This window comes from Eschrichtius robustus, chromosome X (genome assembly GCF_028021215.1).
Source record: "Eschrichtius robustus isolate mEscRob2 chromosome X, mEscRob2.pri, whole genome shotgun sequence".
Classification (NCBI taxonomy): domain Eukaryota; kingdom Metazoa; phylum Chordata; class Mammalia; order Artiodactyla; family Eschrichtiidae; genus Eschrichtius; species Eschrichtius robustus.
This window is the reverse complement of record NC_090845.1, coordinates 21,626,330-21,647,147: the sequence shown is the minus strand read 5'-3', so window position 1 is coordinate 21,647,147 and position 20,818 is coordinate 21,626,330. Positions and strand designations below refer to the sequence as shown.

General features: G+C 39.0%; 1 protein-coding gene across 1 annotated transcript in view; it reads right to left on the bottom strand.

The window, feature by feature from the left end:
• The window catches only part of PDK3 (pyruvate dehydrogenase kinase 3), a 67,012-nt gene that overhangs the window by 4,701 nt on the left and 41,493 nt on the right, over nucleotides 1-20,818 (bottom strand). Inside the window, exons 6-11 of the mRNA XM_068533745.1 lie at nucleotides 15,790-15,867; nucleotides 6,444-6,520; nucleotides 5,070-5,171; nucleotides 4,554-4,664; nucleotides 2,288-2,401; nucleotides 864-1,003 (exon numbers count right to left, since the gene is read on the bottom strand). Of these exons, the coding sequence (XP_068389846.1) occupies nucleotides 864-1,003; nucleotides 2,288-2,401; nucleotides 4,554-4,664; nucleotides 5,070-5,171; nucleotides 6,444-6,520; nucleotides 15,790-15,867 (622 nt within the window). The remainder of the gene's footprint in view (nucleotides 1-863; nucleotides 1,004-2,287; nucleotides 2,402-4,553; nucleotides 4,665-5,069; nucleotides 5,172-6,443; nucleotides 6,521-15,789; nucleotides 15,868-20,818) is intronic.

The following is a 20,818-nucleotide window of genomic DNA, read 5'->3' as shown; positions in this document are numbered from 1 at the left end:
TTTCTTTTTGGCTGTGTTGGGTCTTCGTTTCTGTGCGAGGGCTTTCTCTAGTTGCGGCGAGCGGGGGCCACTCTTCATCGCGGTGTGCGGGCCTCTCACCGTCGCGGCCTCTCTTGTTGCGGAGCACAGGCTCCAGATGCGCAGGCTCAGTAGTTGTGGCTCACGGGCCTAGCCGCTCCGCGGCATGTGGGATCTTCCCAAACCAGGGCTCGAACCCATGTCCCCTGCATTGGCAGGCAGATTCTCAACCACTGCGCCACCAGGGAAGCCCCATCCTACTTTCTGTCTCTAGGTGCCTCACGTAAGTGGAATCATGCAATATTTGTCCTTTTGGATCTGGCTTATTTTACTTAGCATAATGACTTCAAGGTTTATCTATATTGTAGCATGTCAGAACTTTATTCCTTTTAAAGGCTGAATAATAATACTCTGTTAGATGGATAAACCACATTTTGTTTACCTTGACTGATAATTTTAACTTCTTTATTTTTCCAGTTTCAACCCACCTACAGACTTTCTCTAAACATTCTTCTGTGAATTCTATGGATGATGACAAATTACAAATTAATTACTTTTTAAATAAGATTCATGGCAGGATAAACCCTGCTTACTGCTTTTGATATCTCCACAGGGCAAGGACTCCTAGAACATCAAGGCCTCTATTGGAATTGCTACTCTGGCTACCCAATTCCTTCTATCCTTCCTGTCTGGGGTGAAAAAGCTACTCCATTCTTTCTTTAGGGATCACTTTGCTTTTTCAGTGATAAAACCACAAAGATGTGGCTGAAAACATCAATCGTCTGGCTGGTACACACTGGAGAAAAATCAGATACTTTGTAATAGAAAGAAAAGTGGTAAATTACTGCTTCGCCTTGTATTTGGAAGCATCCCTGGGTTCACTGCTGGGATTGCTCCAATCGTCAGCTTCAGGTGTGGTCTTGTAATGGCGCCATGCGGACTTATTAAAAACTGGAAGTCTCTCAAATGATTCACTTGAAAGAGCCTAAGGAAAAACAAAAATAGACACCAAAGGTCCACAGTGTCATCTTGCTCACATGAAATACTAACCCAAATTTTATTATTTAAAACATTAGAAACTTTATTAATACATATTTTTAGAGTTATATTAAAATTACATTTCAGTAATTTACTTAGACTGATCAGGATGAAATTAAAGCTTTTTTAAAGGAATAAAAACATTCACTCGTGAAAAACCAGTACTGAAGTACACATGACCAAAACAAAAACTATTTTAGTTCAGTTAATACTGATGTGAGATAGTCAATTGTCTTGACTATATGGTCTTAGACCAAACACTACTGTTCACTGGGCAACTGTTCTCCCAGAGGGCCCTGAAGAAATAGTTTCATACACAGTAGATTTATAAATATAAGCTCATAAAGTGATATCAAATAGCATATCATTTATATGCGTTGGCATCTAAGATAAACACTCAAAATAACTGGTTATCTTATCATATAACATATGACACACTATGCAGCTGTTAAAAGGAAGAGCCAGTTCTGTATGAACTGATGTGGAAAGATCTCCAAGATATATTGGAAAGTAAAAAAAAAGTAAAGTGCTAAAATAATCATTTGTGTGAAAAAAAATCAGATTTCCCCCCATATTTTTATCAATGCAGAATCAACTTCCATGAGGATCCACATGAAACTGGCATCCATGGTCACCCCTGGGAAAGAGAACCAGGTGGCTCTGGGCCACTGATGGGAGAGACTTAGTTTTCCCTTTTGTAGCTTTAAAATTTTGTACTATGTGCCCATATTACATGTTCAAAAAATGCTCCAAATATTCTAGAGTTTAGAAGTAAATAAAAGTCTGACTCCACCAACGAATGAGAAAACTTGTGTTACAGAGAACTTTGTTATTCGATCAGACTTTTAGGTAACCATATTATGAGCACTGAATTCTTGCAACTTTGGGAAAGCCAGCAAGTTTCTAAAGCAAAAGACTAAAAGAATTCAGTTTATGAAAACCTGTCTCCTTTTAGATTAGTCCTTTCAATGGGTACACAATTTTTTAAAAACTCACAACTTAGAATTATGGTTTTAAAAATCAATATTTAAATTTTTACCTCTCCATGTTTCCTATTTTGCTATATCTGAGCATAAAATCAAGGGTAGGACATAACTTGGTTTTCACGAAAAACTGGAGTAAATCCGAGCTGAATATAGGAGATGATATAGTGCTGTTCTCCATTAGTTATTAGAACTTATAGCTTTAAAAAGTAAAGATGCCTTCATATAACAGAAATAAAATGCAGTACCTTCAAATAAATGACAGCATCAGTACCCACGCCTTCCATAGAATAGAGTTTTAGATCTCCTTGAAAATATCTAGCATACAGACGAGAAATTGGCAAGCCATAACCAAATCCAGCCTATCGAGAAAAGAAAATTAATATGGTGAGACAGGCACAAAATGCTAACACATTGAGTCTGAGGACCATCTGGAAGATTAAAATAAATTCTTGATTCATATTTAAAGCAAGTAAATTATTGATCCAAACTTTACAACGATGTATATGCTCATCTATGGCAAACAATCTGTTTTCATCCTGCAAAAATACTTCTCACATGTTTGGAAAAGAACAGAAATACTCCGATTTTTGACTAGTGCTTTTTGAACGTTTTAAAGCAAATTGTTAGCATTGTTAAATCCCAAATCAAGCGGAATTTGAACCAAAAACCAAAGTAAACCACATCATTCCAAAGTTCCACTATGATTTCTTTGCTCAATTAAATTGAGTAGCACGGGAGTTGAAATCTAACCGTACCAAGGCTAACACAATGAAAAGAAAACAATCTCCTAAGAGCTACTTCCTAAGGCTCTGAGAACGCTGCAATATTTTGACATGTGGTAGTCCATCTATTCTTAGAGACAAGAAAACAATTCCAGTACCCTCCTATACCTCTATGTCATAGAACCTTGACTGTCAGTAACAGGTTGTTGGGGGAAGAAAAAAAAAGGTCTCCGATATTGATAAGAACAATTGAGACTAATTTCCAACACTCTGGGGTGGAGGGGAAGGGGCTGTTCCTCAAGCTTCGAGCCCTCTGATTAAGTCCACCGACAGGGTGTCAAAGGATCAATAGGAGTTGTCTGGGAGGACATTTCCGAAAAAGAAATGCGTGTGTCACGGCACAGAGCTGTAACATAGTAAGGTGTATGATGAAGAAGTTAACGTTTCCTAGTAGTACATACCCACACGCCCGCTTAAAAGCTAAGGAGAGCTGACTAACTGGGAGAGATGCTAGTGGAAGCATTTCTTCAAAAGGAGAGCCACCAGGCACACTGGACAAAATACAGACATGGCCAGTGCCAGCTTGACGATAATGAGCTCAATGACCTTGGGCAAACCAGTAACCTCATTTCCTCATCTATAAAATGGGAGGTGGGATGCACAGTTTTTAGAGCTCTCTTACTTCAATTGCTCAGTGTCACTTTAAAAAAACGATGACATCACAGCTGTCCTCAAGATGCTATTTTGAGACCATAACAGACGATCCATATTCCTTTTAAACAATTGCACAAGGTTCTAGATTTGCTTGTAGTGTCTTTTTTTCTTTTGACATTTATTTAAGTAGGTACCAGAAACTAGTCAAGGCAATGGCCTTCAAATTGATCTTTCAAGAATTTTCTTGAGTCCTATGTAAACGACTTCCTCTCTGTTTTCAATATGCAGTGTTAACAAACCCTGTCTAGAATAAATGATGCTAAGTGTTGGATTTTATTCATACATATGAAATATAATCTTACGTGCTTGTCAGTCAGGTACAACTTGAAAATGAAAATTTACACCCTGAACCATTTTGCAGACTGACAGATATGTTGCTGTGCTTAATGACAAAGGGTTCAGTTGTTGTTTGTCAATTAGAAACACTCAGTGGGGGGGGGGGAAGAAAGTGTGGCCCTACCAGGATCTAAATGCTGCCATGGTAACCAGAGGCTTTCCTCACTTCCTGAAGGTTATTTCCACAGTGAGACAGAAAGGGCTCTGAAAATGCATACGCCACCTATATGTTTCCTGCTTATGTTACTTCATATAAAAAATTTAATGTGTTCATAATTTAACACTTTAATTATATAAACAAATTTGGCGGGGGAAGTTCAAAGGCCCTGGGTGATTTGGGCCTCTATGGTATGCAGCGCCAAAGTGCCCAGGGCCAGCTGCAGCCAGACACGCTGTGCTGTTCCCTGCTCACCTGCTATTAAACTTCCACCCCCTCCAAGGGGAGTGCCAGGTGGTAAATGGTGCTCCGGAAGCAGTCTTAACCACAGGGAAATGCTTTTTCTCTGTATTGGGGAGGTAGGTACTCAGCTCTGAGTGTTTCTTAGACACAAATTAGAGAAGAAATCTGAGTCCAAAAGAGTCATAAAGAAAGCAGCAGTGGAATAAAATTCTCCCTCCTTCAAACCATGCGGGAAACATTCAAATGCAACAAGGCTAATGCGACAACCGGGGGAAAGAGCCAGCTCTGTCCCTTCTCGAGTGAATGGTCTTTCCTCTAGCAGCAGTTTCAGAGGCTTACCAGTGGTGCGGCTCTCGTAGGCTCCAGGCTAGGTCTCGGAGCAGTTGAATACATGTAGTTAAAAAGACGATCTATTTTTCGTAGTGGGACCCCACCACCTAGGTCACTTATCTGTAATGTACAAAATGTTAAAAGGAAGAAAAACAAGAAGTCATCAATCTATACTTAGTAGGAGGCAAGGAGTTCATTAAATAAAGTACATACTAGATTACTCTAAACCATGCAAGGGCTTGAACCCCCAATGAAATATGGTCCCTTTGTGAACAGTGTAAAACAAAGGAGGCGGGCAAGTGGGGTTAGGACCCAATAGGCTTGGGTTTGAGATCTTGTTCAGCTCCCTAAAAAAATGGGGTTCTAATGAAGTTTAAACGAGGTAGCTTAAGCCAAGGATCAAATGTAGTACTTACAAATAAGACACTCAGTTGTCAGTTCTCTTCCCTTCCCTTTGATTCCTCAATGTTTACACACTATTAAGTTAACTGATAATTCAAGTATACGTACAAATAAAGCAGTTACCTTAATGGATAAGTCTTCTTTACCCAGAGTAACAAGGGTTTTAACAGCTGGGTAGCCCTCTTTTCTATCTTCATATAGTTCAACTGTCGCTCTCATTGAGTTCTGAAATCATAGAACCTTTTTTTTTTAGCATGCCACCAACTCACAAACTACAACTTTAAAAAAAGAAACTAGCAAAAGATTACCGATACACAACAATTCTTTTGTGGGGCAAAAATCAGTTGGATTTATATGGCACTTTTTTCCCCTCTAAAGAACTTAACTAAACGTGTGTTCAGAACAAGGAAAAATTTCTTGATGCTTTACTTTGTTTTTATCTCGTTTTAGTCTCATCCACCATACTAAATGCTTATTTTCCTTTCCTTCCTGTTTTCTTTTTGTTTTTGCTTTAGGGTATTTAAATTATTCAACTCTTAACCAAGCGGGATGTTTCTATCACGTGTAATGAGGCTGCAGAGGCTTTAAATCCCACTATCAGTCTGCACTTACAGAGCACCCTTCCTCTAAAGAAGGCGGAAAACCTGAGAGGATTCGTGCTTCCCACAAAAATTAATCATTTGGCTGGAAAAAAAAAAAGTAGAAGAAATGTCAGGTGAAAAGAAATTCTGAAAAAGCCACAGCTGTTGAAGAGCAGGTTCACAACTGAATGCCCATCTCAACCTTAAGTGTCACATCAGTAACATAATTTTGGGAAGCAGATCAGCGTAACTGATTTTTCAGGTGTTCGGTTTAGGGTTTTACACATTGGAAGAAATGGAATTTTAGCTCAAATGCCTTGTGCCTGTAATACTGCTACTTACATGCCATTAGCTACTGGTTAATAAAAGCAACAGCTTAAGGTATAGAGAGTCTTTTTTCTTTTGGTCCAGCCCTTCCACATCTTTGCCCCCTGCCTCTGTCAGATCTTCTGAATTTTCTAAATTGACTCAAATGTGTAAAAGTGTTAACGCATCTTTCAGGACTGGAACAACTGCTAATGCACCGACGTGGTTAATGTTCAGACACATAAAGATGCATAAACATGTTTTTATTTTGATCTGGCTACCACCAATAAAGCCTTTGCCAGATTTGGAAACTAAAAAGCATCTCTAAGCTCATATCTGAAGAAAAAACAGTATGGATTTTACATAAAGCCACTAAAGTACAATTCAGCTTCAAAATCAGTATGTACTAATATTCATGAAGACTCTACTGTACACAGCAAATTTTCACCTCACAGTGTACAAATTATAAAACCCACAGGGTATCAGAAATAGAATTTTAAAAATGGTTATGCAAAACCTTTTTCTTATGCTAATCTGATGAATCCATTATGCCCTGAATCAAAGTAATTTAAAATGAAGACTTCTTTCCATGTTTTTAAATTCCACTTACCTTGAACAACTCAAATAGCATGTGAAACAGATGTGAGGGCACATAAACTACCTGAATAGGTTTGTCTGGAGCTTTGGCTGAAAACAGAGACAAAACCGTCAGTGAGTAAGGATCAAAACTAGAAGAAAGTCAAGAATGTTGTTTGCATCCTTTCTTCCAAGTACATAAAAAAAGAACTCTACAAAAGGCCAGCGTAGGCTTCCAACTCTAAAGGCGGGGCTGAGCAAAAGCATGTGTTTTGAAGTCCAACAAACTTGGGGTGAAATCCAGTTCCTTCACTTACCAGCTATGTGACCTTGGGCAAATTTCTCTTTGGAACTTAGCTGAGCAAAACTGGAATATCATCACCTATGTCCTAATGTTCAGAGCATTACATAAGGTCATCCAAATATCACTTGGTGTTTCTCAAAATGGGGGACACCCTCCACCACCACCACTGACCCCAGTGGTCAGCCAGGGGAATGTGAAGCCACAGAGGTACAGGGGTACATTCTCTTGGAGACTTGGACTAAACAGTAATGTTAAGTTCTGTTAAATTATGACAAACAAGGCATACTACTCGTAGCTAGCAGACCAACTCCCAGAGACCTACAGTCCTTTCTCCTTGTGTCAGGGATCTTCTGAGGAAAATCCGAGAAACCCCGAATCCCAGAGTAAGATATAGAGTAGATAATAGAAAATTTAGGCTTTCCTCCTCCTCGTGACCTGAAATCATTAAGAGACCAAAACTATGTAAGCTTTCTCAAGTAGAACACCCATGTTATGATTTCAACCTAACTACTTCCTCTAATAAAGTAAGTAATTAACAGTAATAATAAAGGAGAGCAATCATTTGTTTGCTTCTTAGCAGTTTACAAAGAGCTTGCACATACATTACCCAAATGAACTCTCATGACAATACTGCGTGGCTCATAGGGTGGGTGGCTGGGGACACAGGCTTTGCCGAGGTTATGTGACTTGCCTGCCATAATGGAGGAGGCCTGGAACTGGACACCTGAACCAAGAGTTTTTGATTCTAAATCTTGAACCTTTTGATGATCAGTTATCTTTTAAACAGTTAAGTAATATATACAGCAATATCCCCTTGTCCATGGTCTCGCTTTCTGCAGTTTCTGTTACCCATGGTCAAACGAGGTTCGAAAATATTAAATGGAAACTTCTAGAAACAAACAATTCATAAGTTCTGAGTAGTGTGATGAAATCTCATGCCTTCCTGATCCGTCCTGCTCAGGACGTCAATCATCCCTTTGTCCAATAGATCCCGCCCATTAGACACTTAGTAGCCACCTTGCTTATCAGATCACTGTCACAGTATTGTAGTGCTTATGTTCAAGTAACACATTTTATTTAATAGTGGCCCCAAAGTGCAAGAGTGATGCTGGCAATCAAAACTACAATGAGGTATCACCTCACACCGGTCAGAATGGCCATCATCAAAAAATCTACAACAATAGATGCTAGAGTGGGTGTGGAGAAAAGGGAACCCTCATGCACTGTTGGTGGGAATGTAAACTGGTACAGCCACTATGGATAACAATATGGAGGTTCCTTAAAAAACTAAAAATAGAGCTACCATATGATACTGCAATCCCACTCTTGGGCATATATCCTGAGAAAACCATAATTCGAGAGATACATGCACCCCAATGTTCACTGCAGCACTATTTACAATAACCAAGACATGGAAGCAACCTAATGTCCATCGACAGAGGAATGGATAAAGAAGATGTGGTGTGTGTATACATACACATACACACACACACACACACACAGGAATATTACTCAGCCATAAAAAAGAATGAAATAATGCCATTTGCAGCTACATGGATGGACCTAGAGATTATCAAACTAAGTGAAGTCGGACAGAACAAAAACAAATACCATATGATATCACTTATATGTGGAATCTAAAATACGATACGAATCAACATATCTACGAAACAAAAACAGACTCACAGATATAGAGAACAGACTTGTGGTTGCCAAGGGGGAGGAGGGGTAGGGAAGGGAAGGAATGGGAGTTTGAGACTAGCAGATGTAAACTATTATATATAGGATGGATAAACAACAAGGTCCTACTGTATAGCACAGAGAACTATATGCAATATCTTGTGATAAACCATAATGGAAAAGAATATTAAAAAAAGAATGTCTATAATATGTATAACTGAATCACTTTCTGTGCAGCAGAAATTAACACATTATAAATCAACTATATTCAATAAAAAATATTAAAACTAAAAAAAGTTTTTGACTTTTATTATCAGTTCCTATGGACTCTCAGCATGTGAAATTCTACTTTATCTAATATTACATGTTGCTTCATATATATACACATGTATAACAATCAATTTGCTGTACACTTGAAACTAACACATTATATACCAACCATCTTTCTATAAAAATTAAAAAAATAAAGTGGGTTCCCTGTAGAAAAAAATAAAAAAGGTGAACATTGATTGTGTTGGTAACATAACCAGGTAAATATTGCTCACTGCAGATCGGCCACAGGAATGGACCAGGATGACATTTCTTTCCCTATGAGTCCAATGTGTCATGAGTCATGTGTCACTTGAAGGAGAATATTACCAGCCTTAAGGGGAAATGGATTCACTTTATCCACCTCCAACTGCTCAAAATCATGTTACCTTTTTAGGTTGCCGAATATTTGGACCATGTCTTTCTGATACTCCTCTTCTTGGGTAACTGGACAAGAGACATATGCTTTCCTCACCACATCACTGAGATCTTCCAGCCTCTTTTCTATTGCATGGGATCCATTCCATTCTTTAAGATTTTTCAAATTAGAATCGACTGCTTTCCAAAGATGCTGCACAGCCATCATCCTCAAATTGTTTTTGATTGAAGTTCTAGAGTATTTTTTGCTATTTCTTATACCTACATTATACACACCATTAGGTCAGTCACGTAAACTACCTCAGAAAGCTATGCATGGGAAATACATTTCTCAGTCCTTATACCTCTGATTCACTTGATTGGAGGTTTCACCAGGTACAGAATTTGGATTTGAAATCATTTTCTTTCAGTATTTAGAAAGGCAGGGGGAGGGACTTCCCTGGTGGCGCAGTGGTTAAGAATCCGGCTGCCAATGCAGGGGACACGGGTTCGAGCCCTGGTCTGGGAGAATCCCACATGCTGCAGAGCAACTAAGCCCATGTGCCACAGCTACTGAGCCTGTGCTCTAGAGCCCGCGAGCCACAACTACTGAGCCTGCGTGCCACAACTACTGAAGCCCACGTGCCTGGAGCCCGTGCTCCGCAACAGGAGAAGCCACTGCAGTGAGAAGCCCGTGCACCACAACGAAGACCCAACACAGCCGAAAAAAAAAAAAAAAAAAAAGGCAGGGAGAGAGGGGTCTTCTGACCATGACAGCACAGCTGAGAAGTTTAATGCCAGTCAGGTTTTCATTCATGCTGCTGGTTTTTCGCCCGAGGTCTGATACATCTTGGTTCTAAAATTCTTGTTGAAGAATGAGGAACTGGATTATTTGTTTGAGGGAGCTGGTGTTGACTTCCCCCTGCGGCTCTCTCCTAAGTGGGAAGGCTGACTTGGAGCTCTGTGTACCTGGTCAAGACTTTTCCACTGGCTTTAGGATGAGCAGACAGCAAGCTGGCCTCTGACCAGAGGGTCCCCCAAATGCCTGAGTGAAGAGGGCTTTACCTTTGGGATGATGACACTCACATGAACAGCCCTAGTTTTTCCCAGGTTCTTGAAGAAACTCCTTTGATTTTGATTTTTGCCCAGGGGAAAATGCTCGTGGATGTTGGCAGGCAGAGCACAGCCAGAGTCAAGCTGCTCCCCATCACCCATCCTTACTCCACCTGAGACCAGCTTTCAATCAACCCCCATCTTTTACCTTCCCTATCCAGTCCCTGACACCTGCCAGCTCTGCTCCTGGAGTCCCTCCAGGATCATCTGATGCCATTTCTGCTGCAGCCTCCTCTTTCGTGGCTTCTTCTGCTCTGTCCCATTAATCAGCCAGTGTACTTCTATCTCGGTAACCTTTGGCAGGAGGTGGGATCAATGGCCCACTGACGAGTCCCCCTGGTTTCTTTGCTGTTTTTCTTTGTATTCCTTTACTGTCTTTTTAATGGAGCCCTAGGAGCACACTGAATGCTTAGTCTATCTTGTACCGAAAGGCATGATTAGTTATATAAATAACCTTATGAAGTCAACCTTTTCACTCCAGATCTCAGGGAACTTAAAATACCTTTGATAGCTTTGTTTTGTTTGTTTTTTTTTCAGTTCAATCAGCATTCTCTAGGAGCCATCTGACGGCTTGCTCAATTACTTGTACTTTTCTTTGAGAACATAATAGTTCAGATGTCTTTCCTTCTTTTTATTTTTTTTAAATTTTTTATTTATTTATTTTAAAAATAAATTTATTTGTTTATTTGGCTGCATTGGGTCTTCGTCGCTGCGCACAGGCTTTGCTCTAGTTGTGGTGAGTGTTGTTGCAGTGCACGGGCTTCTCATTTGTGGTGGCTTCTCTTGTTGTGGAGCACGGGCTGTAGGCACGTGGGCTTCAGTAGTTGTGGCACGCGAGCTCAGTAGTTGTGGCGCACGGGCTCTATAGCGCAGGCACAGTAGTTGTGGTGCACGGGCTTATCTGCTCCGCAGCATATGGGATACTCCCAGACCAGGGCTTGAACCCGTGTCCCCTGCATTGGCAGGCGGATTCCTAACCACTGCACCACCAGGGAAGTCCCTTTCTTTCCTTTTAAAACCATGTCAAATGTTTTTGTCCATGACTCTTCCCTAATCCTGGGTCGAGGGGCTTTTACATAGTAGACCCTTAATAGATGTTAGCTGGCTTTCTAAAATAAGACATAAATGGAATATGAATTTTCCATCTAAGGGTACATTTAAAAAAGTCAATGGAAAAATGGCCCAGGTTTTCCATGCTCAAGACTCAAGAAATAATAAAGTCTCTATTTGCACAGTCATTGCTCCAAATGCCATTAGTTGAAACGACATTTAATAAATGCCAAAAGAACTCTACATAAGATATAAAGAGTTTTATCTTCAGACAGTTCTCCTATAAGCATGAAAAAAAAATGGTGGCTAAGCAGAAAAAATTCATTTAAGAGAAATATAAGAGAAGCTTGATCCACAGTTGGTTGAACCCATGGATGCAGAAGCCTTAGATATGGAGGGCTGACTATACTATGCCATTTTATATAAGGGACTTCAGCATCCATGGATTTAGGAATTCCCGGGGGTTCCTGGAACCAATCACCTGCAGACACCAAGGGAGGGCTGTATATTAATAGGAATTTAACACATTTGGGCCTCCAGCGTTCCATTTCTAAAATGAGCACTGTACATATTTCACTGGGTTAACATAAGGGTTAAATGAGATAATAGTGATAAACTAGTTTACACAGAACCTGCCACATAGTAAGCCGTCAATAAATGTTGGCTATTACCACTACTAAAAAATTAATTCCGACAGTGTTAACAGAGCTACTAGTAATGGCTTTTTTATTCTTGTGTAGAACCACCTGACTAAAAATATCCACAAAAGTATCCAATATGAGAAAACTAGAGGTCAAAGACCCCAGGACAGATGCATACCTTTTCTATGAACCCTCTTATAACAAAATTTACATAGCGTGAACTGAAATCTTTACTTTTCCAACCAAACCTAAAGCTATAAATCAACCTCTTGACAGGAAAGACTGATCTAGAAATGGTGAAAAAATGCAAGTGTGGCAACCATACGTCTTATCTCTCCCAAGTCAACCCTGACTTCCAGTAGCCACCCTTTATTAAATTTCCAGCACGTGCCTGGTGTTCTGCTTGAGGCCTTAGAAACATTATCCTTTTATCACCTCACAAGGAGAGCTTACAGATGAAGAAGCTGGGTGTCAGCAGCGGCAAAGTGACTTGTCTCCTAAGTGTCAAAATCCAGATTTCCACCACCTGGCTGGCTACAAAGTTCACCTCTTTCCTCTAAGCCATGTTGCCTTACCATACGGATGCCGAAGATGTAAGGTAAAAATGTTTATTTGCTTAATGCTTTGGCAACTGATTTCTCAAGAGAATGAGAATGTTGAGAACAAGCACGGTAGAATGGCTACCCATCTTTGGAGCAACCCACATGGGTTGCCACGGGTAGCTAATCGGAAATATTTGAAACCTGATGTAAGGTAAATAAAATTCTGTTGTTTTTAATCTTCCTGTGAAATGTGTTACCAAAAGAATAAAAAAGAAGTTTACTACAGCTAGCTCCCAATATTCAGAATGCTAGTGATGACTGTAAATACTGATGGTGTTCACACAGTATGTTCTGCATAATCCTATTTACTACTTTCTCAGGGGTCTGCACTGGGAAAGAAAAAAATCAAAAATTCAGAGAAAGAGATCATAGGGCAAACTCACAGAACTTAAATTCTCAGCTAGCAACAAACTGTTCTTTGGGATTCATGGCAGCCTCATTCCTCTGAAGTGCAGAGCACAGGGCGCAAGCGTGATCAGTGACTACTGTTAAACGAACCCACTGGGGAATGGAAGCATCCTGAAAGGGGATGCTATGCTAGTTCACACGGGCTCTGAAAATGAGTCCACATGATCTGGATCTGACTCCTCGCTGGAAAACAGAGTCACACACACTCTCTCTCTGTGACAAAGCCCGTGTCTGCTTAAGGCGTTCAGGACCAACCTCTGACCTCCGTCTCTAACACGGACCTTGTTAGAGCTCAAGTGCAGTGCTTAACTGCACTCACAAAGAGCTTTGGCATTCAAGAAATAACAAATAGAAATCGTAAATACATCCCCCAAAGCAACAGGAAACTAGAGGCTACCTATAACCACCATTTCTCTTAGTGATGGGAAAAGGGGCTTCAAAAATCATGCATGAGACAGTGCCAAAAATGGTTGGAAAGCTTCTCCCCTGGTGGGGTGCACTGCCCGTTGTGACAGCCTCGCTGGGAAGGAACGTGCTGACCTGGCTGGCACCCGGGAATCAGCAAGACCAGGCTGGCTGCTCTGGCCTTCAGAGTGAGTGAGGCTACCATTCATGCAAATGAGCAATTAATTACTACCGGTGAGTTTAAGTTCCATGTTTGACAGATAGAAATCGGGACAGTGAGGTCAGGCTCCGCCTAGCCAGTAGGAAGGAACAGAATATTAAGATGCTTCTACTCAGGAATACTCAAGCAAAATCCACTTGATGCTAGAGGTATATTTCTTCAAAATAGGGGTGCAACTCTTCTCAGAGAACCCAACAGACTTAGAAAGTGGCATTGATTCCACACCTCCTAGTAGAATGTAGGGGCAGTTGTCCTATGACGGCAGCCTGAAGTCTTCACATTTTGAACTCATTGTAAGAGAAATCGATTTTTGGAATATTTTTATGAGGGAATGTGGTTTATCTTCAATGCCATACCCTAAGACCCCATACCCTAAGACTCAGTCGTTCCACACTTCTAAGAATCTAGCCTACAGAAATACTTCCACACGTTCATAGGTTTTCCCACGCTCCAAATACACACACACACACACACACACACACACACACACACACACACACCCCTTCATGCCTCATTATATGGAATTTGGGAAAATCAGAAATCCTAAATGTCCACCCAATGGGAAACGATTAAATAAATTATGATAATCTACACTATGGAAAATCTCTAAATGACACTAATACATGCAAAGATCTTTAAGGTGAAGTGAAATACACAAGTTAAAGAACATGTATGGTTTTAGCCTCATTTATGTAAAAAACAAAACTCTGTATGGGAGCAGAGTAGTGGGGACTTTCACTTTTTACTCTATATTTATGTTTGTATTTTTAGAGATAAGTATGTCTCTTTCATAACTTACAAATAAAAAAATAAAAGTAACATGTAAATATAGTTTCACACAACTAATATAAACATTCGCTAAAACCCCACTATCCAGAGAGCTGTTGTTTGTATTTTGGTGGTATAAATCCTTTAACGTATTATCCAATGAACTTGTACTATTACAAACTTTTATAGCCTGTGGTTAAAAACTCAACTTTTCTCAAACATTAAATATTCTTTAAAGCATTGTTTTGAATGGTTGCATAGTATTCTATCGTATGGGTATACCAGAATTTATTTAAATAATTCCCTATTGTGGAAAACTTGGGTTGTTTTCTAATTTTTCTCTATAAGAAAACTACTCTGATCATCATTCTTATACATATATCTGTGCACATCTCTATTTTCTTTTTTTTTTAAACATCTTCATTGGAGTATAATTGCTTTACAATGCTGTGTTAGTTTCTGCTTTACAACAAAGTGCATCAGATATACATATACATATATCCCCATATCTCCTCCCTCTTGCGTCTCCCTCCCACCCACCCTCCCTATCCCTCCCACCCTCCCTATCCCACCCCTCTAGGTGGTCACAAAGCACCGAGCTGATCTCCCTGTGCTATGTGGCTGCTTCCCACTAGCTATCTGTTTTACATTTGGTAGTGCATATATGTCCATGCCACTCTCTCACTTTGTCCCAGCTTACCCTTCCCCCTCCCCGTGTCCTCAAGTCCATTCTCTACGTCTGCGTCTTTATTCTTTTTTTTTTTTAAGTATTGGTTCTTGACAGATTTTAAAAAAATTTTTAATGACTTTTGCATATTTTTTATTTATTTGTTTTTATTTTTTGGCACTCCGAGGGGCATGCGGGATCTTAGTTCCCCGACCAGGGATCGAACCCGTGCCCCCTGCAATGGAAGTGCAGAGTCTTAACCACTGGACCACCAGGGAAGTCCCTCTATTTTCTCTTAATAAATTTTCTGAAGTTTATTTACTGGACCAAAGAATATAACCATTATTACTTTAACTTACTGGGCCAAAGAGAAAGAACATTGTTAGCCTTTTTTTTTTAAAGAAAGGCTACACCAATTTAAACGTATATCAGAAATGTGTAAATTTAGGGGACAGAGTATTTTTCTGGGCAGCAATTCAAAGCATTAAAATGTTTTAATCACTGCCACTTTGAAAGACAAAAATGGCATTCCTCTATGTTTTTCTTTGTACTTCTTTGATTAGTAAACACTTTTCCACATGTTTATTGACTGTTTGCACTGGTTATTTTGAGAACTGCTTATTTACATCTCTGTGCATCTTCTACCTTGATTACTTCTGTTCCAAGAGCTTGGAGTTCTAATAGATAACACATTCCTGTACAAAAACTCACTGACCAGAGATATAAAAAAGGTTTTAAAAACACAGAAAGATGAAAAAGCAGCACAATTTTAGGATCTCACTGAAATATAGCTCAGGTATAATCAGTTTTTTAGTCAGCTTCTTTGCATTTAAGGTTGAAATTATTTTTCTTTTACCATTGAATTCTTCAACTTCCAGCTCTGGAGCTACCAGATAATACTGTTCACAAAGCATCTTGGCAGTTTCATATGCATCTGCAAAGAGAGAAAAAAGTTTGGCTGCTGCACTAACAGCATGGACTCAGACAGATAGACTCAATACAATAAAGAAACAAGGACAATCTGTAACCTGACAGATTTAGAATTAATCAACTACTGCCTTAAAAAACAGCCTTTTTTGGCTACAGTAGAATTACAATAACTGAACCGAAATTTCTCTTTTAGTTTTAATGACCACAACAATATCAAAATACTGCACTAATGACGACATAGCCAGCTTTATAGTAAACATGGCTTTAACTTTTAAATATTCCTAAGAGGCATTTTTCATGAAAAATGCCTCTTAACTCAAGACTATACTTCTGAACAGCATGCAACCTGACTAAACTGGACCAAAAAGATATTTGCTGTAATTTCAAAAATAATAATGGCAACCATCTTAAGATTTGCCAATTATTTGTAAACTAAACATCAACAAGTATTTGCTAAGTGAACGGGTTTCCACGAGCCACACAATTTAAGTTATTGGAGACGCTACTCTTGCTTTGAAATGTCCTCTAAATCAAATATACTTCAATAAAATTAAAAAAATTTTTAAATGTCCTTTAAGTTAGTTAAAGGTAACAGGTTGGGGCTGTTATTTTATCAAAGTCTGAGGAGCAACAGTTTGCTTTTGAAAGGAAAAAAAAAAAAAAGGACAAAGGGTAAGAGGATCAGAGCCATTACAGAGATGAATGGAAGAGAGAATTCAGGAAGGTACATCCAAAAGATGGGGAACAAATTCAGAAAGCTACAGTGCATTATTTTACACTGCATGTGTGCTTTTCTCTTGAACTGTAAGCAATTTGAGGTCAGGGTTTCTGTCTTACACTTGTTTTATAACTCACATAGAACTTATTTCATGCCTGTTAGCTAGTCAATAAATATTCCTTGGTTTGATAAATTTTAAACCTTTTGATAATCTACTTTTTTTAAAAAACAGCTTTATTGAGATACAATTCTCACACCATACAAATCATCCATTTAAAGTGCACATACAATTCAGTGATTTTTAGTGTATTCGCAGAGTTGTGCATCCATCACCACAATTAATTTTACATTTTTCATCACCCCCAAAAGAAACTCCATAACCATGAACAGTCATTACCCCTGCATCCAGCCCTAGGCAACCACGCATCTACTCTGTCTCTATAGGTTTGCTATCCTGGACATTTCATATAAATGGAACCATACGATATGTGGCCTTTTGTGACTGGTTTCTTTCACTTAGCATAATGTTTTCAAGGGTCATCCATGTTGTAGCATGCATCAGTACTTCATTCCTTTTTATTACTGAATTAATATTGTATTATGCAAATATGTCACATTTTGTCTATTCATTTATCCATCAACAGACATTTGGATTGTTTCCACTTTTGGGATATTACAAATGAACGTTCACATGTTCATTCATGTTGCTATGAACATTCATGTCCAAGTTGTTTTAGTGAAGATGTGTTTTCATTTCTCTTGGGTATAGACCTAGGAGAGAAAAACTGCTTGATCATACAGCAGCTGTATGTTCAAACGTTTGAAGAACAGCCAGACTGTCTTCCAAAGTGAGGAGATTTGGAGATTTTTTTAAGTTCCACCTTTACAATTTCTAAAGATCAGATATTCAAATTACTTTAAAATGCTTCATGATTGCATATGCAATGTCCTCAAGTGTATATCAGCTCTTTGGAGACAGGCTCGTACTTCTTTTATATTCCCCACGTCAGTACTGTGCATAGAGTAGATACTTAAGATTCAAGCGTTAAGAGGAAAGAGGGAAAGAAGGAAGAAAGGGGGAAAAGTAAGCCTGACAGAATTTAAATACATTAAAAATTGACAATGTCAATCTAAAATAATACAAAAGATAAGATTAGGGTATGTTCAGACTATAAGGTTTGGTTCATTTCCCTCCTATTGCTACTAAATTTAAATTTTACATAATATTTGACCTCAGAGAAAAAAATTCTCATTTTATTAAACTTTTAGAATTAAACCACTATAGGGACTTCCCTGGTGGTGCAGTGGTTAAGAATCCGCCTGCCAATGCAGGGGACGTGGGTTCAAACCCTGGTCCGGGAAGATCCCACATGCCGCGGAGCAACTAAGCCCGTGTGCCACAACTACGGAGCCTGTGCTCTAGAGCCTGCGAGCCACAACTACTGAGCCCACGTGCCACAGCTACTGAAGCCCGCGCACCTAGAGCCCGTGCTCCACAACAAGAGAAGCCACCAAAATGAGAAGCCCATGCACCGCAACAAACAGTAGCCCCCGCTTGCTGCAATTAGAGAAAGCCCACGCGGAGCAACAAAGACCCAACACAGCCAAAGATAAATAAATAAATAAATTCATATTAAAAAAAGAGAATTAAACCACTATAAAGAACCACAGATAGAGACATCAGAATCTCTCTGACAAGATGAAATAATGAAGGATAGCCAAAGGAAACATTAGCAAGAGGAGAAAAAAATTTAAAAAGAGTTGATCGGTGTGAAAATAGACATCAAAGTGGACTGTATTTAAATCCTAACAAAGAAAATTACAATTTAGAATTACATTAAGTTTGCAAGTTTTTTTCATAGGGTATAATAAAACTCATCAAACATCTGTACAGTTCTTTTGGAAAAAGAAATCAAGATTCACTCTTTGTGCTGTGGCTACACCACCAAACAATGCTACATCTCCACCTAGCGACAACAACAGCACAAAGCTGACCAAGAACTCCCAACACTTAAACCAATAAATACTGAAATCTAAAAATGATGCTTCGTTATCCATATACAATGCCAGTACATCTCCACAAAACAACTCCTCCAAGGATAGAACACCTTTAAAGATGTTTAAACTGCTCTTCCATTCACCATAAAACAGGAAACGAGCCCAACTCCACTAAATGTGCTAGTTCCTCATGGCATTAGCTTGCTCAATAGCATGAGATTACAACAGCATTATTAAGAAAAAGTATGACACAAATGTAACATGTGGAAGATAGTAGAGTCCAGATAGATGCAGCCAACTTGAAACTCAAAGACTCAGTATGGTTCCCGAAACCACATGAATAAGAATTTTTCAAGCATTACCACAAATTACAGTGTATCAATGCTGTAATTAACAACTGCATTATGATCCTTGAAAAACTCAAGACATGACAATGAGACTCACATATACCAGCCAGCCAAAAGTCTTTTGGGGGCAGTACTGGTAAAAGCTATATTCATATGCATCTCTATAAATTCCCGTGGCACATCATAATGCCTTGGGCACAATACACACCCAGTGGGCATCTGCTAAATGGAACAATCCTGCCCATGCAAAAATTCTCCAGGTTCAATCAATTATACTGATTCGAGATGTTCTTTTTGGTCAGACTGGGAACTAGTGGGCTAGAGTGGTTCCCAAACCTGTGTGTGTGTGTAGAATTCATTAGCAAGTTAAAAAAAGAAGTATAGGTTAAATGAACCCCTGGAGATGCTGATGCAGTAGCTCTGTGTTGAGGCCTGGGAATCCACAGTTTTAAAAAATTCTGAAGAGAAGGTAGATTTGGAGACCACTGGCCTAGAAAGTCAAGGCTGGGTCATGCGAATTATATCACTGTCACTCCCAGGCCATGAATGATCGTGGGGTACTGAGGAGTATGACAGCACATATATACTCAAAGAGGATACTTCCGTTTAAGTAAAGTACCATAAGAATGGAAAAGTTTTTAAAAAATCACCAACATAACAACCAAACTTCAACTACTGGCTTAAAAATTCACTTCCTTTATATCTAGAGTAAAATGCAAGTTCTACTAATAATAAGCTTTCTAATAAAACTTTTCTATTGTTTAAATAGAAACCAAAATCTTAAAATACGATAATTTATCAAATTACTTTTATCTGCAATATATTTGAGTCACTATTTACCACCCAATCTTTAAAAGGAAATATCAGGAAATGATTATTACTGCCACTGAACATAAGTGATTTTCATTGTTTTAAGAACCTGTTTTCAAGGGAAATAAGGTACTGATGATAAAGTAACTAACAAAACTGTAGGGGTAGGGACTTCCTGGTGGTCCAGTGGCTAACACTCCGTGCTCCCAAGGCAGGGGGCCCGGGTTCGATCCCTGGTCAGGGAACTAGATCCCACATGCCACAACTAAGAGTTCGCATAAAAAAAAAAAAAGAGTTCGCATGCCGCAACTAAAGATTCCACATGCCGCAATGAAGATCCCACATGCTGCAACTAAGACCTGGCATGGCCAAATAAATAAATAAATAAATAATTTTTAAAAAAGAAAAAAAAACTGTAGGTGTAGCACATTTCTACTTCCCCAGGATAGAATACCCAAACTATAAACACATAACACTAAAACTAAAAAAGACTGAGCCATAAAGAGTAAGGTGAAGGTTCACATAGCAACCGGCCCAACAGATCCACTGTAGCCACAAATCAGTTTTAAGAAGCACAAAGGAAAATTTAATAGTGTATGGACGCTATTTTATTAGATGTTTTTATTAGAAGAGTTTCCTATTCAAAATTCACCAGAGGACCCTGCTATCAAATATTGGACTGGCCAGAAAGTTCATTCGGGTTTTTCCATATGATCTCGAACAAACTTTTTGGCCAACTCAATATTAGCCTCTATCACAAATACATGCCATTGTTTGTTTACAGATATCTTATAAGAGACTGGACAAGGATGAATTTGAGTGAGAAAACAAACATGAAAAACAAACATGAACAGGATACCAAAAACCATAAAGCTCGAGTTTAAGAAACAATGCCTGAACAAGGTAAACGTAAACGACCACAAAGCATTACAGAGTCACAGGTATGCTGCTTTTTTTTTTTTTTTACTCCTTCATTTTATTTATTTTTTAAAATTAATTTTTATTGGAGTATGGTTGCTTTACAATGTATGCTGCTTTTAAGAAACACTTTTAAGGGCTTCCCTGGTGGCGCAGTGGTTAAG